Here is a 27,016-nt window from a genome sequence, read left to right on the forward strand (position 1 = left end):
TCCTCTTATTCTGTATTGCTCTTCTTCAGCCTAGGGAGCAACAGAAAAGCTAATTCTGTGTAATCTCACTCTTGTTTAGGTCTGGCTAAGCAGGACAGGGCTTAGGGGTTCTCTTTCTTTCCTCTCCTGTATAGTTATGGGAAGCTTTTCTTTCCCTCCCATAATACCAAAACCCATTATACTGCTCTCTCTGCTGTAACTACCAAAAGCTTCCCTCAACAATGACTGTCATGGTCACAGAGCAGATTAACAGGGATAAACAGTTCAAGAGTGCTGGTTGCTTATCTGCCAGGGCAAATCAGCACTCTGGTTCACACATCTTGAGCCAGGAAGATTGATTAAAAGCCCTATGTGGCCATAAGGCTGGAATGGAAGGTAAATGACTTTCAGGGTTCCCAGCTAGCAAGAGTCCTGGGAGAATATAAGACTTGGGAAGAAAACAAACCCAAATAAAAACAAACCCAAAGAAAGGTCCCTTTGATCTGGTGGCTGTCTGACATCTGTAGCACTTCTGTTTCTAGAAAATAAGTATGTCAATTTATAATCTCTGGTTTTCACTGGAGTTCAAGTCTGTTTTGCATATATATTAAAACCATAAATGTATTTTATATACGGAAAGAAAATCATTTTTCTTTAATAGTGTCTCCCTTCCTGAGCTGCAAATGTCACCCAGGATAGCTGTATTTTTCTGAACTGGAAGAAATGTTTTTTGCCCGCTTACTTGTCAGACTGCAGTGCTAGGATCAATGCCTTCTGAGATTCCTAATGCATCAAGCTAGACTGCATCTTGTTCATATTTATTATAAGTCCTGTAAATACCTACCTGCTCCTTTGCTTATGGAGTCAGTAACTGTTTTCTCTCTCTGTTTTTAGAAGCAGAAACAGAAATCCTATTGGTCCAGGAAAGTATGGCTATGGGAAGGTGCCGTACATTTTACCTTTACAAACTGACACTGGCCAGCAGCCTCAGAAGCTGCGGAGGCAGCGACAGTCGTCAAGGAGCCACCTGTTCCACCAGAGCCCGAGCCTCATGAGCTCCTACAGCCAGGCAGCTGCTCCTTCCCTGCAGCATGGGAGCCTTTACCAAGAGCCAGGTGGGCCTCAGGCAGGACACCAAGTCCTGGGGCCCTCGGTTTATCAGTCCCCTTCGTTCCCCGTGTCTCAGAGCCTGTTCCACGGCGGTGACTCCAGCCCTCAGGCCCTGCAGGGCCAGCCCCAGCCCCAGCGGGCTGCAGCCATCGTGTGCATTGGTGCCTACAAGCAATACAAACTCTGCAACACAAATGTAAGTCTGCTTTTCCTGTGTTTCGTGTGTTGGACAGCTGTTGGTTTTCCCTAGTATGCAAAATGTTCACCTAATCATCAAGTTAAGTTGAATTTTTTAAAAAATTAATGTAATGATTATTTTTGTGAACTTATTTTAAAGTATCTTGGGCAATACTGAAAGTAGATCTGTAATATTACAGTTACCTAATACTGTACCTTCCCGGGGTTTAATCAGTCACTTCACCTACCAATATGTACAGCTCTAATTTGATGAAGCCTGGGAACGTGAAGGAATTTTAGATAAGTATAGTAATTGAGAGAGGGAGAAACATGGGCTGAGCAAAGTCAGAGAATGCAATAATGGTGGAAAATTTTAGTTGTAATTGTGGTGAAGGGACAAGGGAATGAATTTAGTGTAAATTTTCCACTTTCATTCAGTGTTGTGATGTTATTTTGATTTTTGTGTGATGGATGTGGATTTTATGAAGGCTGTCTACTTCTGTCCCATAAGATGAGGTTATCCTTTTGCGAGTGCTAGTCATGTTCTAAACAGCATTTAGAGACAGCTCCCAGTGGCCTGGATGACTCCAGTGCCTTTCTGTGGTGCTCTGTGCATTCTGTTTCAGATGATACTTTTACCAGCATTCAATTCTACGTGCTTTGATTTTAACTTCCTAATTTATTGGAGTGAAAAATCTGTTCTGTGTTAATTTTTAAATAAAACTTAATCTGTTATTATTTGGTTCAGAAATGTTTGCCTGGGTGTAGCTCCATGCTCCAGGCAGTCTCCCATTGTATGTGGGAGGCAAGTGAGCTTTTATTCTTTGTCCCCATTAGTGGTTTTCATCCTGCTAAAATTTCCAGTTTCTGCCTGTACCCTTTAGTATTTCCCAAAGTATGTCTTCCTAATAAGTTTTTTTTAATTTGTCCTGCTAATCTAACATAGTGTTTCAAAGATGCAGAAGTCTGTATTTGGATATTAGAAGCAGAATATTCAGGAGAGATCTGGATAAGTTGACATGACAGGCTATATTTTTTTGGATGGGTGAACATCTGATTCTTCTGCCTCCTAGAAATCCTGATTTTTTTAGTGGAACCTGCATAGTGGAATATGTAACAGTGGAACACAGGATAACAAAAATATAACCTAAACAAATCAGATTAGTTCCTTTTTGCTTCTTAGTAATGACTCTTGCTTTATTTATGAATAAAGTCCATTGATTGAGACTAGAGCAGTTGATTGAAAAGACCTGATGTCAAGAAAGCTTTAGTGTATTTGTCTGGAATGGAAAACATGAACGGCTAATTTGAGCCTCTGAGAATAGTCTCTGGGACAAATTCCTCTTTCGAAAAACACTTTCTGTTTTTTGAAGGAAATGGGAAATGACCTTAGTGCATGGGCATTAATTTGGAAAGTTTTCTGAGCTAAATTTGCTCACTGTGTCCAAGCGATACACAAATGTCCCAGTCTTTATTTCATCCCTCACACATCAGTGCACAAAGTTGGACAGTATTCTGCCTGACTTAATGTGACAAAATTGTTTCCAGGTAAAGAGGTCTTTTAAGAGGGCAAGGGGTAAGAGATGAGGAAGTTAGAAATTAGGTGGAAGAAAGAAGCAATCTGAGATTGCCAGGGTATGGAGAAGGAGGGTTTGTAGACAGCGTTTGTTGGGAATGGCAAGTGGCTGGAGAGTAGAGGGCAGTGAGCTTGTGAATTGGACAGTGGTTGGACCTGCAGGTCAGCCTGGAGAGTGGTTTGGCCACTGGCAGATTTCTTTTGATAGAAGAGAACAGGAGTGAAAAGATTTTCATGTGGGTTTTAGAATCTGTTGTTTAAACAGAATAATTCAACAGATGAAGAGAAAACGTAGATGTGCACACTGCTGCTGCCTTTTTGCCATTGTTGCTTGTGTACAGATATATAGAAATCTGTAATACAGGAGACTAAATAGCAAAGAGAAACTGTAGCTGAAGTAGCTTCTCCTAGGCATAGAACTCTACATAATTATATTCTTTATTTAGTAATGTTTCTGTTACCCTTGGAGAGGCTGTAATTGCTATTCAGGGTCATTTTGCTCCCCAGAATGTGGTAATTAATGTAATTATAAAATAGAAGTTGCTAAGAACAGTTTTAGTATAAGGCCAGGATGAGAACAAAACAAGGCTGATAGTGTTTCACTTTGTTTGCTTGTTCTTCCTGATTAAATGCTTCTGCACATGGGCTTTAATTTAATTTATCAGCAGCGACATGTACCAATGGTCTTGCCAGCAAGCAGAGAACAGTATATTTTTCTTTCTTTCTTTTCTTTGATTCTTCCTGGAGCATACCAAAACTGAAAATCTCATTTATTGGAAGTATTCTGTTAACCCTTATCCTGGTGTTTGGCCACTCCCTCTACGGTTTCTCCTGAGGGCAACTAATTAATAACAAATTAAGTTAATCTGTCTTGGTCCATTAGGTCATTTCCTCATTATTGTACATTTATTGTTTTTTCATTGATAGCTGAACTCATTTCACATGACTGACAGGTTGATTCATTAAAGGTAAACTTGTGAGGTTTGCTTAGGGAGAGCCTCGGAAGTGCTTGTATTTGTTCAAGTGTTCCTGCAGGTCGTTAAACCTATTTTCTTATTATATAAGTGGCTTCCCCTGTTCAGCACCTTACATACAAGCTCACCTTAGAACACACAGCTGCCTGTCACCCTCTTTGGCAGGAGACAGGCAGCAAACATCTCTCCTTACCTCACAAACGGCTCTGGCTGATCTGAAACCATAAGCTACCTGCAATACAGTAGGATTCTTCCAATGTAGTCTCAATTCCTTCAGAAATAGGGAAGTGGTAAGTAAATCTCCCTTATTTCCCCCTGCATTAAAGGAGAAGGAATTATATGCCTGTGTGGTTGAAGTAGAATTTGAATTCAACCTTTTTTGTGTGGTTTGTCACCAGAACAAAGGAAGCAACTCAAATGGAACATTTGTTTACTGAGCACTTTCTGTAATTAATTGTCTCGAGCATTGCCAAGTCACTAGCTCTTCGTGAGTGCCTGAAGGTGTGAGAATATATTTGTAAACCAACTCCAGGCTGCAGGTCTCTTGGACAGTGTACACAAGGAAGCTTTCAGGCTTCTGGATATTCCAGACCACTTAAGGTAGTTTCATGGCAGTGGACACATGACGGATGCCAAAAATGGTGGCAAGCATCAACCCTTTCTTAGTCCCCAGTAACTGATTATACCTTTTTTCTCACATGGTTAGCACCTGTGTGCCCTTTTACTCTTTTGTGGTTGGTCAGTGCACATCAGCCTGCCTTACACAGCTGTTCACCTGCCTTACACAGCTGCACCCCATAAGGGATGGGCTCGGCCACAGCCCCATTCCTATTCTCCCACAATCTATTCTCTCACAGTTTCTGCATGAAGAGTGATACTGAATAGATGTAAAAACCTGAATTTTCATTAGCTATGGCTTGAGGTGGGAATTTTTTGGCCAAACTCATATAGGACTTTGGAACAGCCAAGGTTAAATGTATGGAAGAGTAACTCCTGAGGGCTCAGTGAAATATTTATGGATGAAATTTTGCTCAGCTTGTCCTGTTCCATTCCCAGTTGCTAGTTTGCCCACTGGTTCGTGTGGATTACTGTCATGTCTCCAGTTACACTGTGTTGTTTTTCTCTGTATTTTATGTGACTGGTGTTTAGCAAGGAGCCCATTGTGTTGTGGAGAAGTGTCTAGATAGGCTCAGAAGACAATGACTGCTTTTATTTTCTTGGGCTGCCTCTCCAGCTATGCCTGCTAGTAATGTGGTAGCACATCTGTGCAAAATCTGGCTTTTGGTTCTGAGTAAGTGTCCTCTGCTTGGATCTGTGCTCCTGTGTGCAGAGCTTTTGAGAATGGCACCTGAGCAAGGAATGGGAAATACCTGAAAAGACAATTTTGGAAATGGAAAGAAATGTTACAGCAGAAGAGATGAAGTGAGGTAAAAGACTCAGGATCAATCCTCAGCTCTATCAAGATGGGAGAAATTAAAATATTTGATTTTTCCAAGGAGTCTTATTGATGATACTGATGCTGAGTTAGCATCAGCACCAGCTGTTCCACTGAAAGGCTTTTTTTGGATGCAGAACCCTAATTAAATAGAATTACAATGTTCTGCAGGAATGTGTTGAGTTCATTAAACAGTGATGTGCTTTTCTGTCACCTAAGGATATAGGTAGGCACTGGCAGGGTCCCCTGGCACCTGGGATCTTGGGCCATCCACCAGCTCAGTGGTGTTCTGCCCAAGCAGTTTTGAAGATTTTCCACTCTATAGAAACGGAAACATTTCCAGTGCTTCAAGTTTTAGCTAAGGCAGAAATGGAAATGTTTAATTTTGTATGGAACAGAAAATATAATTCCCAGACAGGTCTTTTCAGAAGTGATATGGGGTTCTGCAAGTGTGCACTCTTTAATGTAGTTGGGATGCTCACACATTGAGGTGAAGACTAACAAAAGCCTATGTATTTCTTGGGTGAACTTTTTTTTTTTTTAGACTGAAAAGCCCCTTCTTATTCCCAAGGAGTTACTGTAGGGTTTATTTATTCTCCTTTTGAGATTTGTATAGAGTAGGTGTTTGACATAAGTGGCAAAGTGGGGTTAAGATGACATATCTTTTCCTGAGGAAATTTAAACTTGACTTTATGTGAGGAATTTTCCATGCAAACACTGTGGGATTGTGTGTAGGTTTGGTAGTCTGACATTCTGTGGGTGTATAGGAAACTTATTGAAAGCCTGCATTACTTCAGGCTGTACTGTCCTTCTTTTTGAATGTTTTGCTATTTGCAGCAGAGGTGTGTAAATATTAATACAGAATGATTTGTCACCAGTACAGGTTGAACTTAGCAGAGGCTGGCACAGAGATATTGCTCGTAAAGGGTCTCATGTAGTTTGTCATTTGTGTAATAAAGTCACAGAGACATCTTTGATGAAGCTCTTGGACTGCAATTGTTTACTCTATATCTCTGCACTGTGGTTATGTGACATCCCCTTCAACACCTGAGAACCCTGTATTAGAAAGTATCTTGCATTATGACATTCTTATGAGAGCTTAAATAATTATGGGAAACTGTCTGCCATAAGTCATCAGGAAAAGTGCATCAGGGTAACTTTAAAAGCTCTCTCCAAGAGTTTTATTGTGCAAGTGTGCTCTGTACTTGGGGCAGTAACACAGAGTTAGCTGTTTTACATAAACTCATTATTACTAGGTTAATTACTTACTAATGTAGTAAAATGTTCATAATAAGTCCAAAATCACACAATTCAGGAAACCTTGATGTCTAGAGGCTTGTTGGTTTTAATTGAAAATTGAGTTACTTAGTTTGATCAATAAATCTGAGCCACTTTAAATGAAACATCTAGGAGTCTAGGAGTCATGCCCTGTTGTGACAAGAACTATAAAAGCACGGACCAAAAGGAAAGGTGCAAGTGAAAATTTGGTAATGTATGCATGGCTATAGCCGGGTCCTGTATTCTCCAGGTCAGGGAGAAGTGACCAGTAACATTCTTATGGATGAGATCTTTGACTTTATTTAAGGGCAGTGAGATATAAATAAAATACAGTAGAGCTTAGGATAGAATAAACACCTTAAGGCCATAAACCAGAAATATTCCACTGTAAAACAAAGGTCAAGAGTATGTGTCAGTGATAAAAAAATCTACTAAATATGTTAGAGTTAGCCAGTTCATACATTCAGTGTCATTGATAGGTTTGGAGTTTAGCTAGAACGCTCAGGGAGCTGAATTTTCCATGGACTCTGTCAACTTCCCAATATGTATTTTCTTGATTTTTAATGTATAAGAGTACTTCAGAAGGTATGGTTAACAGTAGTACTTCAGTATTTTGTGGTACTGCAGGAAGCATTGAGCTGCCTTTTTCTTCTGTGAGGTTTCTTTTGGAGTTCTGAGCCTGTTGCATGGGTTGCATGATGTAGCTGGAGAAGTGTGCCTCAAGTGGAGTGAATTCATGTCTGTGAATAGCTGAAGATTCAGACTCTTATTTTTGTGTAATGGCAGTGTGACATAAAAATGTTAATAATTCATCTAAGCGCCTCAAAATGAAAATACAAATCAGTTGCCTGAAGCTCTTCTTTCCTAACTTCCTGGTGAACTTTGAATGGGAGGTTTCATGTAGCAGTTAGAATTGTCTGAAAGTTACCTTGCTAATTCTTGGAATAAATGGAATACATGTGTCTTGGAGAAGAGGAAAGAGGAAAAAGATCCACAGTTATTCCATCACTTCATCAGTTATGAATAGCAGCATTAGCACTTAAAATCCTGTGGAGTGATTTGGAAACTTCATTGGGATGCTTGTTGAAATGGAATAGGGGTTTTTGTTCTGCCGTAGAACAGGACTCAGGGTGATTTAGGTTGCCTGGTTATCATTCAGATGTAACTTCTGTGCCAAGTTTTAAAGAGGAAGCTCATCAATGAAAATTGGGACTTCTGAGTTGTAACCAGATGGTTGCATTCCTGATACATCTGTAGTTTTGTTTAATAGTGCATTGTAAATTTGAGTAGCGCCATTTATCAATATAGGCAAGTGTTGTGGGAGAGATTTGAAAGCACTCCAGCTTGTCTTTGTTTCTTCTTGTCAATTCGTATTGACAAAAGTGTTTGTCTGAAATTCCGGTGTGGAATTTTTCAACACTCACATAATTTGAACAAGAAATGTGCTTTTTATTCATATGTCAGTTTAATTGTATCCAGGTTTTCAAAGCAGAGGAGGCTGCAGATGTCATGATTAATTTACAAAAAACTTTTAAATGCTGTTTTGATGAATATTTGTTAACTATTCCCATTAATTACAGGTATAAAAACACTGTCTGTCAGATGTCAGTGTCTGCTTTGGCACATGAAAGGAGTAGCTTTTTCCTGGTATTTTTAGGAGATTAGTTCAGTTATTGCTGATATCAGTGCATAAGTTTAAGACATTTTCAAGCCAGATAGCAGGAAAAGAACATACATTACATGAATACAGGAACTTGCAGTGAAATACAACCAGTACAATCCCAGTCCTCTCTTGTACTGACCAAGGCGAGTAAAGGAAGAAGGAAGTGCAGGAGAAACTGCCAGAGTTAAGCTATGGATGCTGAAAAAAGCTGTCTGTTAGCGGTGCTGTCAAGTTTTTAATTTTAGTTTTGTGGGTTTTGGGAAAGGGGGGGGAGGTGTTGGTTATTTTTTTGTGTTGTTTTGTTTTGGGTTTTTTGTTTGTTTGTTTAGTTGGTGGTTGGGGTTTTTGTTTGGGTTTTTGTTTGTTTGTTTGTTGTTATTTTTGATTGTAGCATTTTTAAGCAGGGCTTGGAAACAGCAAATTGCCAAAATTTGTGTAGAAAGGTAGGAAACATAAACATCAAATTATGTCTAGCAAGCATGTGTTGCTTTGCCTAACCACAGACTAGGGATGTCCAAAGTCTCTCCCCCAGAGGTGGTCTGAAAGAAACCTGGCACTGCCAGCCCTGCGGTGCCCAGAGCAGGTAAACAAACCTTTTGCATATGATACGTTAAGAGCTAACTGCCTACAGAACAATGCAAACCCCAAAAATAATTGAAATTGTGGTGAGATGAAAAAATAACAACAAAACCCAAACGAGTCTGGTGTGCTCTGTCTCATCTGCTTCATCAGAAGTGCTGTCTGTCCAGACCTAACCCGGGCAGCACATTGCACATGTAGAGACATACACGTGCCATTAGGGAAACAGAGCTTCTTCCTAGTGAGAAGTTGGTAAGGCTGTTTATCTTCAAACTCTTGTCTTACATTGGTGGAAAAACCGATCCTGTGTTGTTTATATCTGTCAAGCAGTGTTGGAGGCACTGGGTGATCTGTAGGGGAAGAGGCCAGGGAAACATCCCCTGCCACATTTTGCAGACCAGCTTTGGCTTTTGGCTGCAGCATTCAGTAAGTAGCCAGCCAACCCACACACTGCTTTTCCTGAATTTCTGTTTGCATCTTCATTTGTTAAAGGCAGCGAGGAATGCTGATGGTCTTGATGGCTTTTTTGAGACCTCAGTTTGGGTCACTCTCTGAGGGCAGTTTTTTTTGGATGATGTGGGGTTTTAGTTTGAGCAGCAAAATGCCATTAGAAGGACAAAGTTAAACCTGCAGAGGTTTAGAGCTTTCAGAACTGGAGTTTTGTGAGCAATCCTCTGGTAACTCTTGTGTTAAGAAAACCATTTAATTACCTGGTAAAATAATTTTTTACCCCAGGGTCCCTGCATAGATCAAGTGCTTAGTTATGACTGATACACTATTCAATGTTATTCTCTTTTTATTCAGCCTTTGGCTCTCTGCCTTAAAAATGCTCCTTGCAGAAGGTGAGAAAAAAGGCTTCTCTAAGGACTAGTTGTTGATACTATTACTGCAGTGTTTGCTTTAAAATTCACAAAGCTGCTGTGTGACAGCAAGACCTAATTTGTTGTAAGAAATTGAGCTGCCCTATGGAAGAATGAGGTTTAAAAGAAGTGTTCCATAATTAGTGCTGCTTGTCAAGTAGTTTGAATTGAATTTTTTCCCCATGTTCAGTATCATATTTATCACTTGGCAATAGTAAAAGCAAAATTTACATTGCCAAAACTGTAATTATGATTTGGCAGCTCATCTGCAAAACAGGTCCAGAGGTTTTCAGTCAGACCCCCAAACCAGAAAGTACATAGTTCACAAATTGAGAAAGGATTGGATTAAGTAATTGCACCATGGGTGACTTTTTTTTTCCCCTCAAAACTGGTAGAGTTGCTGTTCCAGAAACTGCAGACTGTCCTTCATGTTCCTTATTCTGTATGTCCATTTATACGTCCCAGGTTTTACAGTGAATGAGACAGAGATTCTGTAAATAACCCTTCCAGCTGAACATTCCCCAGAGTAAGTCCATTCTGCACACTGAATGAGTCAGAGGTCATATGGGGAAAATGGTATGCAGTTGTGGAATTGAGAGCAGGACCTCACAGGCAGGAAGAGCCGAGTGATACAGTAATTGCATGGACAGTCTCTTCCAACTTGGGATTAAACATTCCTTTAAGGCCCTGTGACTTACTTTATAGTGTTTAAACAAACCAAAAAAGCCTTCAAAAGCAGAATGCCATCATGAGATACATCAGTCTTCACAGAACTCATCAGATCGTTGCAGCTGAGGCAGTGGCAGAGGGAGTTTGCCCTCTTGAGTACCACAGGGCAGTGAAGATGCTTTGCTGGGGTGTGCTTAGGTCTTTTTCATCTCAGGTGTTTCTGCTCTTTCTGCACGAACAGCCTATCTCTGCTCCTTCCCTCTGGCTGGAGCTGTCCCACTGCATTTTCTCCTCAGTCACACTTCTCACTTCCTTAGTACCTTGTCTTGTATTTCATCTTTTCTCCCCATCTCTTCTGCCTCCAGTCTCTCCTTTTTCTACTTAGTTCCCTGCTTCTTTGCAGTTTCTTCCAGTTTCACTTTCTTCTTCTCAGTACCTTCTTCAGCTGACTTGCTCATCCAGCCTTATCTTTTGAATGTCAGTCCCCAGATTCCTCTGTTTTTTCCAACGTATTCCATGCATTTTAGGTACAGGCTCAGGTGGTTATTAAGAGCAGAAGAGAGATGTTCTCATTTTCAGTCCTTGCCCTATTACAGACCTCAAGAGCACTTTCCAATAACTGCTGCAAAGCTTCTCAGCCTCCTTGAGCCTCAGGTATGGAGCACACTTGTGAACAGATTGTTCCTCCAGGTTAGATGCAGAACTTTAAAAAGTTTTGATTGAAAGTGTAAAAAGTACATTATCAGCATTATTTTTAAAATTTTTGTGGCCTGACTATACTTGAGTGGATTTCCATAGAAAAAGCAGAGAGTGCATTCTTGACAAAAACCCACTTTCCTGGCTGACATAATTTCACTCATTAAAATAAAATAGGCAGTTACAGTTGGAAAAAAAAAGTCAGAATATTGGCAGCATAGGAAAAAATAAAACACTTTTTCCTTTTGTTTTCCTTCGGGCTCATTCTGGGATGAAATGCTTCAGTCAAAAAAAGAAAAAGAGACTAAAACAGATAACAGGAGTGGAAAGTTTTAGTCTGAGAGGCTAAAGTTGGACAAACTCATCAGTAAATGGACAGTGCTACCAGCTGCAGCTATATTAAACCATTCTAAAATAAGACAAATGTATCTCCCAGTTGGTTTGAAGTGCCTCTTTTTCTTTGAAGTATATGACCTAGGAGGAAAGAATATATCACAGAAACAGTTTAAGTGTGTGTTGTATCAGAAACTAATTTTTGATGGAAACAAGAACTCTAAAATCAGAATAATGCTGCAATTTCTGTTTCCAGACTGGGTTCCTGCAAGCTCAAAGTTGTTTTTTAGTTGCATTTACATTGCTCTAAAGGTGTTCACTTTTTGTGGAAAACAAATTGTTCCACATCCTAGATTTTTTTTTTTTTCCTTACAAAACAAAACTAAATTAATTATCCCAAAAGATTTATTTCAAATTCCCCCTGGTTGTAGTAACAGCTGTACATTTGCCTGTATGTTTCTGTCTCATGTAACACCACACTGACATTTCTGTTGCCTGGCTGTTACTTAGACTAGAGCTCATTCTCTAAAAATATTGTGATTACTGCAGCAGTATGAATTTTTAATTAAGGAGTAGATTATCGTGGTAATACCAATCAGAAACTTCCTTAAACTTTTTGTTCTCCTGCCGGAACCATTCAGGTAGTGCCTCCTCCCACACAAAGAGCAGTCATTTAAATGGAATGCATGAAATTGAGTTTCCATTGAAGTTGATTGGGCTTTCATAGAGAAAACTGCTGGAGGATTACTTCTGCCCACTGCTGAAGCTGGTAGAATCAGAGTCACATAAAAACTGCTCCCCAGAAAGAGCAGGCAGCTCCAAGAACAATACTTTATAAAAATGTAATAAAATACTGCTGGAAATCCTGGGTAGATGTTTTATCATAGTGGCATAATTTTCTACAAACTGTGACTAGATACATCAACTTTGCTTAAAGTCTGTAAACTTTACTAAAGATGGATCAAGCATGAGTTTGTCTCGGGGTCTTTCATAGCTGATATTGGTAGTGCCTTTCAGAGAGGGTTTTGGAGTGGCTGGTGTTTCTAGTATAAATAAGGCTATTGCGAGTATATTAAAGCAACTATTCCTAGTACATAAACCTCCCATTTGCTGAGGAGGACTAATAAAACACGTTCCTTTTTGCAGGTGTATTTGAATAAGGTAGACAGATGAGACAGTACAAGATGATGAAGCTGAAAGCTTCCATGTTAAGGTGTTCTTCATTTGAACCTGATTGTGTGAAATGGAAGTAGCTTTTCATCGATTTCCAGTTAAACGAGGCAGTAGCTTGCAGTTTAGGCACCTTGAGCACTGTGTAGTGTTTCTCTAAACAGGTATTTGATTGGAGGGGTTCTTGTATATGTGGGATTTTTTAATGCAGCATATTTATATAGAAAAATGATATTACTGCTGAGAGTGGAACAGCAGCTGTACAAAGCAGTTATGGTTTCTGCTGCTAATGGCAAGCTTTTAATGCTTGCTTGGGAGCATGGAAGGAATATTCTGTGTAAACTCCAATCTCGATACTGAAGTAGTTCTTTGCTCAGGGTCCTGGGTACTAAAAGAAATTTAGGACTGTAAAGTAGTAACTATATTTAAAAAAAACCCCAACTTTAAAAAGACCAGTCATCTGGTCTTTAGCTGGATCAAAAAAGAGTAGCAACAATCCTCAGTGTGCAGGTGTGAGTTGACATAGGCCTGACTTTCAGGAGGTTCTTGTGTATCCCTTTATAGCAGATAATGCTCTGTTCCAGCATGCTCTGTTTCCAGTATTTACCTTCCATTTTCTAGCTGCTCAGCTTTCATCTCATGGAAACCATTTATTGTTTCTCAGATATTTTTTGTTGCTTGCTTGCTTAGTTTTTTTTGGAATAGTATTTGTAAAATTTTAGCATTAAACATAACTGGAGTATTTTCTTGCCACATTTTTGGTATGTACTGTTAATTTTCCTATTATAACTCCTTGATTAGCCCCTCCTAAGGTAGTAGTTCCAAACGTTTCCAGTCGTGCACATTAGATCATTGGAGATGCTTTGTGTGGGATGGATGAGTGACTAACACTTAATTTAAAACCAAAGCTGGACTTAAATATTTTACAAGTTGCTAAAAATCTGAAATAAAATAAGTTATTTCAGTTTAATCAAAAGGATCTGTCAGTGAGAATTTAAAAAGAAAAAAGCCACAAACCTGTGAAGTTAAGCAGAAATACTTCTTTTTCCATCTGGTTGAGCTTTCTTCCCCGTTATTTAACAGAGTGCATTTTCAGATGTAAAGTGCTACAGAATGGAAAAACTGTAAAGCAGTTATAGATGCACTTGCCACATTATGCATTAATGCCTTGCGTGTCTGATAGATTGCAGTTAATAAAGATCAGTGCTGCCCCAGGTTTGGGTAGCACTTCAAAGACTTTTCTTGTTAAATTCAGAGGACCTTCTTGTTGCAAAGCTGAAATATTAGTGGAAAAAAGCGTTCTCATGTTGCAGGCTGAGAGGGCAGCGGTTCCCTGGCCCGTGGCAGTGGCAGCACTGGAAGCTGGGGCAGCAGGCACCCCGTAGCTCTGCCAGGGCCCATCTTCCCTGATCCAAACACAAGCTCATTGCTGCCTGGGTGGAATCTGGGTAGAGGTACAACGATTTTGGATTGTACGCACGCCTAAGGTCTTTACCATCTGTGACAGGCAGCCCTTGAAAGGAGTGGGGGAAGAGAGAGGCTGAAATGCCCTGTAGCTGCCACGGGCTCTGTGGTTAGTGAAGCACGTTGGAGTTTACTGGGACTGCCATTACTCTGCTCGTCTCCTGCAGCAGACACGGAGGTGTAAAGTCATGGCTTGAGGCAGTGCAGAGTCTGCCAGTACAGGTGCTCCTTCCTCATAAACTTGTGCAGATACCACTGCATTCCCAGATGGAAATTCTCATTGCATGTCAGGCCAGACATTCACAGTGCACTGTCTGTGCCTGTGCGCTGTAACCAGAGCTGGCTAGCACTATTTTTACTGCAGAGCTGTTCTTCACGTGCATTTTAAAGCTTCTTGCACATTTTGGTTTTTCAGGAGCATCAGTTCCATTTGAATTGTGTCTGGTATTTTGTGCCACAGATATCTAGACGTATTTAGTATGCCTTATATACAATTGTTTTTTTTCTGGTTGGCAGACAGTTGTTTTTATGTTCTCTTACCATTTTATAAAATTAGAACTATTGGGGAAATAAGAGTCTCCAGGATTTTAAATGGATCCTTTCTCTCTTTTAGTGTGTGTTCAGCTGGACAAAACTGGGTTGCCTTGATTTGAGGTAGTACCTATGGGGGAAGCAGGTCCTTGGCTATGCAAAGAGAAACAGCTTAGCTGGAAAATTAACATTTGAAGGACCCTGCATTCCACTTTCTTACGTGGACTTGGAACTTCTGTAGGTTTCAGGAGAAACAAGACACCAGCAGTTCAGAGCAGAAGTTCACAGTTCACTGCAGATGTGGTGGCTTGTTGTGTAAAGAACTGGAATTTGTAGACTATTCATATTGAAGGTCACAATACATTTAAGAGTAAGCTCTGCAAAGGAAAGAACCATTTTCAGATTATTGTTTTTAATTTAAATTAAATTATTTTTCTTTGGAGATGTATTTTTTTCTTTGGGATTTCAAAGGATTAATATGATTCTACAGAACCATTACAAAAATGAAAACGAGAGTGCAACTAGATTATTTGGACTTAATTGAACATGCAGTATTGCACACAGAGAAAATATTAATTATGAATTATGTCTGAACCTGGAGAATCAAGAAGGGATGTGGGGCCTCGGAAAAAGCATTTGCCAGTTACTGTAGGTCATAAGAATGAAACATTGCCAAAAATCTTAGTCAATGTTTTAATTGCCTGTGGAGGTGGTTTCAGGACCAGATTGGCCCTTTACACATTTCCAGAAGTGTTATCTCAGTGCAGCTTTGACACAGCTTTGCTAATGGCAGATGTGAGCCCACAGCTGGCAGACTGATAATTTTCTGGTGTTTTGCCAGCATTTCTTTAATTAAACCAAGTGTCAAGGATTTGTTAAAAAGTGTGCTTTTCAAATGTTAACCAAAAGCTAAAAGGCTAGCAGGGTGGTTTCTTTGTTTTATAGTCTTAACTGTACTAGCAACTCATTTTAAGCAAACTCTGATGGTACATGACAAACAAAATACTGTGTGTTGCTGTTCCTCAGACTACTTTCATACCTGCATATTTCAGAAGAAACTGAGGCATAAATAAAGCCGCTGTTTCCAAAGCACAAAGTTTCTATCAACAGCAGGCACAGTGCATTTCAAGGAGTTTGGCCCGAGGTCCCACAAGGCAAAGGGATACTTCTAAAATTGACTCTTGGGTGCTGCCTCGTCCCGGCAGTGCTGTGCTGCTGGTTATTTTCTCACCCTCTGAAGGCACAGGAGGAAAAGCCCAGGTGTCCTCCTTGAAACAGCAGAGTGCAAATGCAACAGGAGCTGTTCTGAGACACCTTACCCTGTGTGAAAATACCAACATCCAGCACTTTGATGGCACTGCTGAGTGCAGCCCCACGTGGTAAATTTACCTCATTGTGTTGTTCAAGCAGCATAGTTTAAGTAGGAGAAACATAATCTAAAAACATACAAAATAATGCATTCTAGATGCTGCATCTAATTTTACAGTGCACAGCTGAAAGAACAATAATTAAAAAACCCTCTCCCAGCAGAGAGTATGTATTTCTAGATAATTTATACCTGCCTCTACACAAAGGAATCTGAGATTTATCTTAGTAGATGCAAAGTACATTTTTTGCTCCTTTGGCCTCCCTAGATCTGGTTTAAAAAGGACTCCCTTAATAACTCCCTTAGTAATTGCAGAACAAAGTTTTGAGGAAAAGCAAAAAAGAAATTCCCGATCTGTCACTAACAAAACCCTGAATCAAAGTCAACATTTTGTTTAGCAAAACACTGCTTTCAAGTCTCTAGCAGGCAGCACAATTTTAGTGCCTTGATGTCACTGAGGAGAAATGGAGGGAGAATCACACGGTAAGTTAAATATTACAGCAAAGTTCATTCCAAAAATCTCTGGGAAATTTTGGAAGGAGATCTGGGCTGTTTAAATCCTAGTTGTCTGGCTTAGCCAGAGAACATTCTTCACCTGCAGACATGCCAAGGTGCCTGCTGGTTCCAGCACGCTACCCTTGGCCGGCGGGGCTGCGGGGTGGTGCTGCAGCCCCAGGGCCGTGTCCTGGCCGCCTCCAGTTCTCCCGTGGGAGCTGGGAAGCACATGGTGAACTCTGGAAGGGACAACTGTTAGACACTGGAAATAGGAGCTGGCTTTGGGCTTGCCATCACAGATGCTTGTTGCTGTATTTTAGGAGTTTTAGTCAAGCTAGATATGACAGAAATAGTAATTAAATGGAAGTGTAAAAATAGCTTGTACTCTCAGGGAATAAATAAAAAATGAGGATCTACTGGAGCCCCTATACTGAAGCTTCACTTTTGATTGTAAAGGGTTATACTTTTTATTTTAGTGGTTTTCTGCCTACAAAAGTGCTAAAAAGCCAGAGAGGCCAAGAGAAAGTGCCTCGCACTCTTAGGTCTTCTGAGAAGGGCTCAAGGATTTCATTTTTAGGGAGGCTGAGCTGTAGGCAGCATAAAACTGTCATTGCATTCAGCTGTGCATTAACAATTTAGGTGGGGTTAGTAAATGGTGCATAGATGTTAACTAGTGTATAGGTAGAGTATAATACACCTCTTAAGCCTTAGTGATTCATGGACTGTAGTAATTTTGCCTACTTGTACTTCATAGCTAAAGAATATTTTAGAAGACATTAAAACATAAATGAATATAATCTGTATCAAGAACAAAGTAAAGTGTTTTTGCAGAACAGATTGTTCAAATTTTTCCTCAAAATTTTGTATTGCAATTAAGCTAAGCCTTGATGAATGAAATGAAGGAAGGGCAACTGAGTTGGGGCTTCTAATGTAGCAGGGATGTTCTGAGTTAGCCTGTTCTTCTGATTTTTGCTTGAGCCACACAGAGTTTGGTGTATTTGTCTGTCCTTGGTCCTGCTTTAAAGCACTGAGGTCGCTGTCTTGTGGGCAACTGTCTGTAAGTTTAAAAACAGAAATTGTAGCTATATGAGAAGGATCTTAGAAGGGATGGGTGCCACTATTTGTTGGCAACAGCAATGAATATTTTGATATTTTTACTCATACATTGCCTGCAGTTGGTATGAGCGGGGTGTACAGGAAATGGTTTATGAGCCAGAAATACTGGTACACGAGAGCATGAGCTCAAGGGTCAGAAAAGGAAAAACAAGGAGCAACTAAACTTCACAATAGGCTGGTAGAAAATGTGTGCCAAAAAAAAGGGAAAAGCATTCCAGAAATAAACCCTTCAGGCTGACTTCTTGGCTGGTACAAACTGATGTTTGTTCTGCTGTGATTTAGTGTAGTGACCTTAATTTATGCCAGCTCAGGTTCTGTCCCTTCACCTTTAGGATATGTGCAATAATTGGTTTCCGTGAAAAATACATTTCCTTGCCTTGGATGGTGGTTGTGGTGCATAAATGTTCTTCATTGCTGTGCTACACACAGAAGGAGCTGTGCCTCAGTTGTGGGAACATAGCTTTGCTTTCTGCATTTGGCACTAGAAAGGCTTTTGGTCCCACCCTTCCAATGTGGTGGTCCGTGGTCCTGTTTTTAGGGAAGGCTTTTAGTTTGTTTGTTTTTGGGTTTTATGTTTTTTTTAATTTTTATTAGAGGGTTTGTTGAGGAAAGCAGTATTTGCATGTACTTGGAGATCTCAGAAGGGTGGGCAAAGGAGCACAGATGGCTGCTTGGCCAGAAACAATGTTTATTCTAGAAGATTTGTAACCATGATTTTAGTAGAAGATAAAGTAGTCCATGAACCTTCTCCCGGGCATGTCTTTGGTACAGTTTATAGCCCACTTGAAATCTCCTGACTTTGACGTCTCTTTGATCTAGTTACAAGCATCTTCTTAGGGAGATGGTGGATACAAAGCAAGAACTCCTCTGGGACCTCTGATGTGCCTGGCTTCCCCAGCAGACAGCCAGTCTTCCCTACTATACAGACATAAGAGAACTGACTTGATGTTGCAACAAGAGTGGTTCTTAGTGATTCTCTTCTGTTCCCTTTGAAAACACAGTTATTTAGCCATGCTGTTTTCATATAATGTTATCTCTAGCTTTCCCTTGAAATCTGTCATCTAGGAAAAATATTCTGCTGTTCTAGTCGAGTACTTAATGTGAATTCTACTGTTTTGAATAGTATTTTTAGTCGTCATTTTTATTATCTAAAGGCTTTGCAAAAAATGTGTCTGTGCCCAAAGCTTGCCTATTTTGTCCAGGCATAGAAATTGTGCTAATTAACCCCCTGCATTTGGGGGTTAATTTTGTGTGTGCCCGCACAGAGTAAACTTCTGCTATAACTGCAGCGAGGATTCAGGCAGAACAGTCATTAAGTATTTAACTTGTATTTGCTTTTGGAATCTCCTTGACATGCAAACAAGGCTGGTCTGCCAAAGGTGTGCATTGCAGGTGACCTAAGGAGGGATGGTACTTCCACCTGTGAAACCTGCCCCGCCTCAATACCTGTGTGTGCACAAGTGCTTGTATAGAAGCAGCTATTCAGTTGCAAAACTCCTTAGGTTGCAAGAGCTCAGGATCTGAAGGCATGACTTGAAATGCAAAGTCATGCAGTGACTGTAATAGCAGCATGTAGAAATACAGAAGGAAAAGTGGAAATATGGTATGGAAGCATAGGATGAGAAAAAGAAGCTGCTGTGGTCAACTTTTGATAAGTTATGGAAGCATGTATGTTGAGTGATTCAACTCTGTTGAATCTGAGCCCAAAAAGTTAATGATGAAAAATGTGAAGCTGTTGTGAAAAGGAAGTAATTCTAATCTAATATTGAATTTATCTTGAAGTGTTGTGCTGTTGCTGAGGAAAATGACAGCTCAATAAAAGCTTTACTTGTTTTTTTTAATAGAACTGTTGCTCCATTAACTTCACAAATTAATTTTCTTCAACAGGCACTTTTGATACTGTTACTTAACAGCACAGCTTGTTACCTGTTTTTAAGAGGTCTCCTGATGTTTATATCATTCATCTGGATTAGAATTTTGCAATGCCTTCACTAACCTACTAAAGTTCATTAATAGGAAGGCAAAAATAACTTTGCTGTTGATTATAATGCTACTTTTTCTTTTTTTAATCTAAACAGATGTGTCCTGAAAGCAGCAGGAATATTAGAGAGGTACAGTGTGCATCATACAATAACAAGCCATTTATGGGTCGATTTTATGAATGGGAACCTTTTGCAGAAGGTAAGGGAAAACAACTTGGTTTTGCATTATTATAAAGATTGTGTTTTGGAAAGGCAGATGTGATTTTTACTTAGTGGGAGCCATCAGGCAGCTTTGATCCACAGCTGATGTTACCTATTTTTACAGCTGAACAGGAGCCAGTGCAGATGAAGGTAGGTTTATATCTGACACCCAGTTAGATCTGATAACAGTTGTTTCTAATGTAGCCATGTCTCAGTCCTGGGCTTATCATTGTGGGTAAAGTGAGGAGTGGCAGAGCTGCACCTCTTTATCTCCAATTCTGAACATTCAGTGTATGCTGTTTCTAGTTAAAGCCATATTTGGCTTTGTGAAGTTGCCCAAAAGGAAGTTTCAGAGCTGTACAACTCTGGCACTTTGTACCATGCATTTAGGCAGAGCAAGGAGCCAGGTACCCCAGCAAGCACATGGCTGAAGGCACATTCTGCAGGCAGCATTGCTTCTGCAAGGTGGCCCTGAAGAGTTATGATGTATTAGCTTTGATGCATCCCTTTTCAAACCCCAGTTGAGAAGACCCAGCCAATGCTGAGCCAGCTCAGCCCACCTCTCTCCTTGCTTCCTACACAGCAGCTTTGACTCACTCCATCTTTTGCCAGGAAAGATGAATCAGGGGATCCAGAACATGCTACGATCATTTCTTTTTCCCTCCCCTGCTTAGCACAGCTTGCTCCTAATGTTTATACTGGATCAAGAAGGGCAGTTAAACTGTAATTCACAGCACTGTCTTGCTGGTGAGTTAAGTGTGATTATTGTTGTTTTTAAAAAAATAGGCGTATTTTTATTTCTCCCTTGTTCAGATTGGTGCAGCTGCATTTCTAACCCATTTTATCTGCTGCTGCTCCAACAGAAACTTTAGTCTTTATTAAAAAAGTCATATTAGAGGGACTATAAACCCTATGAATGTAGAGTATTTAATGAAAAAACCTAGTTTGTGTGTGAGAACCAATAGCACATGATGACTTTAAGGGCAGGATTTGAGAAGAAGGATCCAGTTGTGGCAGAGGGAAAACATCACAGTGATGTAACCATAACACCTGTAAGGAAGTTTAAAGAAATAATGTGTTAATCATACTGATAATTGAACTTATTTAATTTGAACTATGAAGTTCAGTTAACTGCCATTTTCAATTGTGATGAAAAATTCATAACCTTTTGATGGCTGGATAAAAGAATCTATTGAAAAGAGAGAACCTGTTGGTGGATTGAAAAGGGTAACTGTGGGGATGTGGCCACAGGAATCTCTCCTAGTGAAAAAAGGCTGCATTTGTTGAAAGGAGGGAGACAGCTGCAGAATTTTTTGTCAGAAAATCTCTATAAGGTTAAATATGGAATAAAGTCCTCTCCAGAAGAACCTGTGCCTGATATTTTGTCTTCAGGAGGATACCTGGATAGTCTGGTAAATCCAAAATTCATCATCAAATGCAGTATTTTCAAATCAACAACTGCAAAAAATCCTGGTCAGCTGCAGACCCTCTTGCTTTGACTACTGTTTGAAAATCTCAGCCAGGTATGTGTAATAAACAGCCTTTTAGGCAGCAGTCCCAGCCAGCCCTGGGTGTCTGTTCCAGCTGGTAGAGTTACACCTGTGCAGGCACAGGCACTGTGAGCTCTGCTCTCTGCAGGCTCTGCAGGGGCTTTGGGCTTTACTGGCCAAGTTGCTCTTCAGAATGGTGACCAGTCAGGGCTGCCCCCCAAGCGTGTAAAACTTGAAAGAGCTAAAAATATATTCTTTGGGGACTTGGCTTTTTTCTTCCTTCTAAGTCAAGGAAATGACAAGGAGAAAAATACTGCAGAGTTTGAGCAATTTTGTTTTCTTAGAGAAGAACAGAGTTTTTGCAAATCAGAGCTTGGTCCACTGAAAGTCAGACATAATTTGCCCCTAACAGATATTGAGGCTCTTCCCTCAAAGTAAAGGAAATGTTAAATTTAAATGGAAATAATTCTGTTAATTTTTTTATTTGTTATTTTACAGTAAATTTTCATTGGAAAAGTTTTTAAAAATGCATACTTGACCAAGCATTCTCTCCAGATGATGTTTTGGTTTGCTTTTTGTTGTAAATAAATCAGCTCCCCTTTCAGGTGACTGCCCTTGTTTGCAGGGCAGGCCATTTGTTCCCCAGGAGTGCTGGCTGTTCCCAATGTGTGTGTGATTTTACGTGTGCAGCTGTGGCTTGTGTTTGGGCTGACTGGATGCTGGCTCCGGAGGCAGTAGCAGGAGCGGGGACGTGGCTCAGGGATCATCCCAGCGGTGTCTGTACACTTGATTCAGTTCCACTTGGTAGAGTCAAGATGTCTTTGGCTGAAGGTGCTGGATAAGCCAGCGAGTTTCTAGGAGCAGAGCCATGCTCAGATCTCGGGAGCGGTTCAAGAGCTCGCTGCTGGCAGCCAGGCCTGGAGGCCGCAGGGCTGCGCGAGCGCGCTCCGGGCGCTGCGCCCTCACCTGCTCCGGGCATGGCTGGCTCTGGCAGCCAGCAGGAGCTCTGCAAGCCTGCCAGCCTTTCTTCCATTCCTTCTGACTGCCAGGCCTGGCTTGCTCCTGTGACCTCCCTGTTCTGCTGGGTGCTGAGAGGCAGGGGTTGTTCCCGAGCCTGGAACACCGCGTTGCTCCTGGGAGCAGAGTGGGAGTTGGGCTGAGTTTCAGCTGGAATGAAAATTCCTGTAGCTGAAGGCAGGGTGTGTCAAATGGCACTGATGTCACTGCTGCATTTTCTGTGGGGGGAAAAATGTGTCCCCAGTGTCCCCCAGTGTTGTTGTTGCCAGACCTAACTACTGATGGGCACCACAAATAGTGATTGAAAATCAGCTGGGCCAAAAGAGCCTGTCAGGGCCAGGAATCAGCACCCAGCCTTGTGACAGGCCAGGAGGCAGTTTCAGCTGGCTTCTCTTTACTTGAAACGTATCAGAATAAAAGCACTGAATGAATGGAGGGATATTTGGTCAGCGTGGCTTTTCATGCTGAACTTTAATGGTACTCTTTTCTCTAAAATGACACTCATGACAATACTCCATCCTGAAGACTGTGCTGTGTTCAGAGGAGAACTCACTGTACAGGTAAATCTGTACATGCTGTAAAATCATTTATCAGTTCGCTATTGTCTTAAAATACCTTCTAGTAACCTGACTTCTAGCTAGAGATGTCTGCCTGCTACAGCTGGGATAAATATAAGCTCTGAAGAAAATGAAATTTATAGCTTCCACAAGTGTCTAGTAAATTCTGCAACTTCAATATTTTGTGTCAGACAAGAGGTATTTAAGATTTAGTATGAATCAGTTTGGGTATTAAGATGAAGACTGAAGAGTAATGCAAAGCTGTTGCATTTATTGACTTGTGTTTTTTTCTTGCTGAATTTTTAACAACAGTTTTCACTCATTTTGAATGACAAAATAGCTTCTTCTAACAGATCAAAATGTAGTGGCCCAACTTAAGATGTTAAAGTTGCTAAGAAACTTCTTGAGTCTGCTGGCAACTGATGACACTGAAGACACTGAATGAGGTCTGATTAATATGATTTAAGTAATTATAAAACGGAAGTGAAGCCTAAGATCTGTTTAAAATCTTGGTCAGGTGCTGCGAGGTGCACGTAGCATCAAGCACTTGGAGCACCCAGGAGTCAGAGAGGGCTGGTTTCAGAGGAGGTACAGGGAGTGCACTTCCCAGGACAGTGCAGAAGCTGCTTGTGGGTCCTGGACAGTCAGCTGTAGGCACAGAGCAGTTGTGCTGATGTTTCAGGCCTGGGATGTTGTGGCTCAGTTACCTGGGCTTTGTGCAGGCTGTCAGGGTGAAAGGGCTTGAGAGGAGACCATTTATTCACTTCTAAAGTCTCATCAATAAGATGTTTGTGGAGTATTTTCCATCCAGCAATGGAACAGCAGAAAGCTGTTCCGAGGCCAAGCCTGACTGTATTATGCTTCTATTCAGTGGTTTAGTGTGGGGTTTTTTTCTCCTCTTAGTATTGTGAGATATGTTTATAAACAAATTATAGATATATATTGTTTATATGGACATTATTGGTTCAGTGTCCATTGCTAGAGTTCATTACATCTTGGTATGAAACCAGTCTAGAAACACTGTGTAGGTTGATATATATGGAGAAACCTAACCTTTGTGTCATCTGTGTATGTTAACTGGAAGTGGAATATCAGTTTAGAGTACTCAGAGAATCGATTGTTGTGTATGGTCAGGAAGGTTGGTCCCGGTGTGTGTTTCCTGAGTGTCTGTGATCCTTGGCAGTGCAGTCCTTGAGACCCAAAGATAACTGAGTCCCAGTTTGTTAATGCTTGGCCTTCCCTGCTGTGTGACTGCCAGCTCCTTGAGGCTCAGGAGAGGCTGTGCTGAGCTACATTCTCCCAGCTTTGTGTGCAATTCTTGGACAACCTAATGTTTTCACCCAGAGGACAAGAAGTCATCTTACTGTTGTATTTATACTTTCTCAAGTAACTTACTTCTAGTGAGTGAACATACAGATATACATATATCTTGCAACTGTATATGTATATATGCATATATACTGGGAATCTATGCACAGTATCTCTAGAAATAATCCAGCTGTGCTGCAGTTCATCCAGCTGCAAGTTATTATATTCAATGAGGCAGCTGCTTGAAGTCTTCATTTCTCATTGCAGCAGACCATACTTCTCTGCTTCTCTTTTGCCTCCACTTGTTAGAAATTTCTTGATTGCTTCTATTCCAGTCTGTGGCCAGTTGTTTTTTACAGTGCATGTCCTTTAATTGCATGCACTTTGTTTCCTAAGACAATTTGGTTTTATTCTCCTATTTTATGTGAAATGCTGTAGACAGACAGAATCATCAGTGAGGCATCAGACAGTTTTGAGAGACTTGAAATGTAACGAGTAGATATTGTTTATTGTTATTGATTAGTTACAACTTAAATAGTGCTTGCCTCCATTATGATAGATACAAGACATCCTGAAGCACATACCTGTAATTACTGACAAGAGCTTTGGCACTGTAGGCATAAAATCCCTCTTGAGTTCTGACGGAATGTGATCTGTAATTTCCTTCAGACTCGGTGGAAATCCTTCGTGAGGCAGTGAAATATCAATTTTTCACACATTACTGAAAATTCTATTTCACTTTTAACTGAAATGTTTTTGAAATATTGCTCACTTATGAGATTAGAATTCATTCAAATGCAGAACAAGAAGTTCACTTATACTATGTCCCTGTTTTCCTCTTTATTTATTGCTGGTTTGTGAATGGATCACAAGAGAAAGCACATGGAAGTTTGCAGTTTTTAAGTATGGTTGTGGTAAAATATCTGAGGCATTTCTTTGACTCCATCTATAAATCTGCTTCCTGAACATCTGTTGTGTTGAGCTTGACCTGGAAATTGTAAATATCCTGTGTATTACTGAAATATGCAACTACTTCTATAGAAACCTTTAATAAAAAAAATTGCTGAGATATTTATGTATATGGAAACCTAGTGCTTCCACATGGCAACTTACCTTTTATAGTTATTCTTTCTGTATAATGTTATTATTATACATATTTTGATTTGCATTTGTAAGAAGCTTAGTGATAGTAGAGCCTGGCTTTTGCCTTTGATTCTGTGGTTTGTTACAATAATTAATAATGCATATGTATTTTTTAAGTGTACTATTTTAAGCAGGGTCCACCATACTCTAGTGACTGAAATGAGCCATTTCCCTGTAATAGATCACATGCACCACATGTAATGTTTTAATTCACTGTGCATACTTTAATTTCCTCACTTTTCTACGTGCTGTTTGGAGGGGAAAGTGGGTTAAGAGTGGTGAGAGTAAGAAGTAGGTGTTTACAGATGGACACCTGGATGAGCCTCAAGAATTGGAAATGGTTGTTAGTGCCTTTAGGAAAATGGGAAATTACATCCATCAAATGTTGTCATTCAGCTGTAAATTCAAGACACTATGAAGTGCAATGGGAGATAAACCATCTAAACAGAATGTATTTGTAAGACAGGAAAGTGAGAGAAAGCAGACAGGTCATATCTGTCCTATTCTTACAGGCCTTAGATGAATGTGGCCTAGGTTTGCTGTAAGAGAGACATTGCCCTCTGTGTCCAGGTGACCAATATTTACTGGTGTATTTTAGAGTATCTGACCTATCCCATTGAATTAATTGTGAATTGGGGAAATGTCCCAGGAAGAATGATGCCTTCATTTCAAAGCACACTTCTTAGTTCTTTCGGTGGGAGCAGAAAGTTAAAGATGGATGTTATGGCCTTCAGGCTCTGATGTAGAAACAAAATTGTATCCGGATTGTGTGGTACTGAAGATTCTTAGGCTACAACAGAATGTAGAAGGAAGATTTGTTATTTGCAAAGCATGTGTAGCAGTGAGTGGTACAGATACTTTGATAAAATTTGTTTGGTTTATCTATTAGTGTCCCTTGAAATGAGATGCAGACATCCAATATTCAGAAATGAATTAAAACCAAACACCTCCACCCTATAAAATGGAATCAATGGAATGCTTTGATCCACAAAACACAAGCTATTGATATTAAGTACTTAATATCTTTATCACAACTTTGTCAATGTCTGACTTGGCTGTCAGGCAAAGTCTGTAATAAGTGGAGCTACATGAGTCAACAGTATATGAGCTCATGTAATCAATCTGTACCAGTCCTTGTCTGTGCTTCTTACATAGCTTCATTGTGTCCAGTGGCTGTGCAGAGCAGCCTAAAACTTGCTGCAAGTGGACAGCTGAGGATTTGGATCCTTTTGATTTGGGGACCAGTCTGAGTTGTGTGAAGGTGGGCAAGAGAATACCCTGGAAACAGAGGCCTACTAGGGATCAAGGGTATGGTTATCGATGAGATTATCTAGGAGTGGAAATCAGCATAGAGCAAGATTGCTTTAAATTAACCTACCCTAAGAATTTAACCTGCCCTGGTAATTCCAGGGGGTTTGTCTCCATCTTTTCTGAGCCCTCTGTTTTGGATCAAGCACAGCTTTCTCAGCAGCAAAACCTCTACCAAGTATGAATAAGAAATAAAGATAATGCTGATTCCTCTTTTCTGTCAGTTCTCCCAAAGGTTATGTGGCAATCTATAGTCCTAACCAGTGGAAGGATTAAAAAACTCTTTTGGAATCTCTGTTTCACTTTGTAGCACCCCATCTTTTATGTGCTGTGTTTGCCCAGATAAGGGGGAGAACAGGGAGGAATGAAGATGGTGACTGTGTTATTTCTCCCACTCTGCAGTGGATGGTTACTGTGTCCAAGTGACTGTTGCTGCATAGTGAGCACTGAGCTTTCGGGTGCTTTAGTCTTGTTGCTGCTGTTGTCTACTGACTCCTGTTGTCCATGGGAAAAGCCCTCCGTTAAGAGACAAAATTTCA

General features: G+C 40.4%; 1 protein-coding gene across 5 annotated transcripts in view; it reads left to right on the top strand.

Moving 5' to 3' along the window:
• The window catches only part of THSD4 (thrombospondin type 1 domain containing 4), a 244,912-nt gene that overhangs the window by 46,325 nt on the left and 171,571 nt on the right, over positions 1-27,016 (top strand). For 3 of the 5 annotated variants that reach the window (XM_038146963.1, XM_038146962.1, XM_038146964.1), the window contains exons 5-6: positions 874-1,285; positions 19,550-19,652. In XM_038146963.1, coding sequence (XP_038002891.1) covers positions 874-1,285; positions 19,550-19,652 — 515 coding nt within the window. Of the gene's footprint in view, positions 1-873; positions 1,286-19,549; positions 19,653-19,783; positions 19,805-20,328; positions 20,402-27,016 lie in introns of those variants that run through there. The other 2 variants (XM_038146965.1, XM_038146966.1) reach the window with 2 other exon arrangements.

Source organism: Motacilla alba, chromosome 10, assembly GCF_015832195.1.
Source record: "Motacilla alba alba isolate MOTALB_02 chromosome 10, Motacilla_alba_V1.0_pri, whole genome shotgun sequence".
NCBI lineage: Eukaryota > Metazoa > Chordata > Aves > Passeriformes > Motacillidae > Motacilla > Motacilla alba.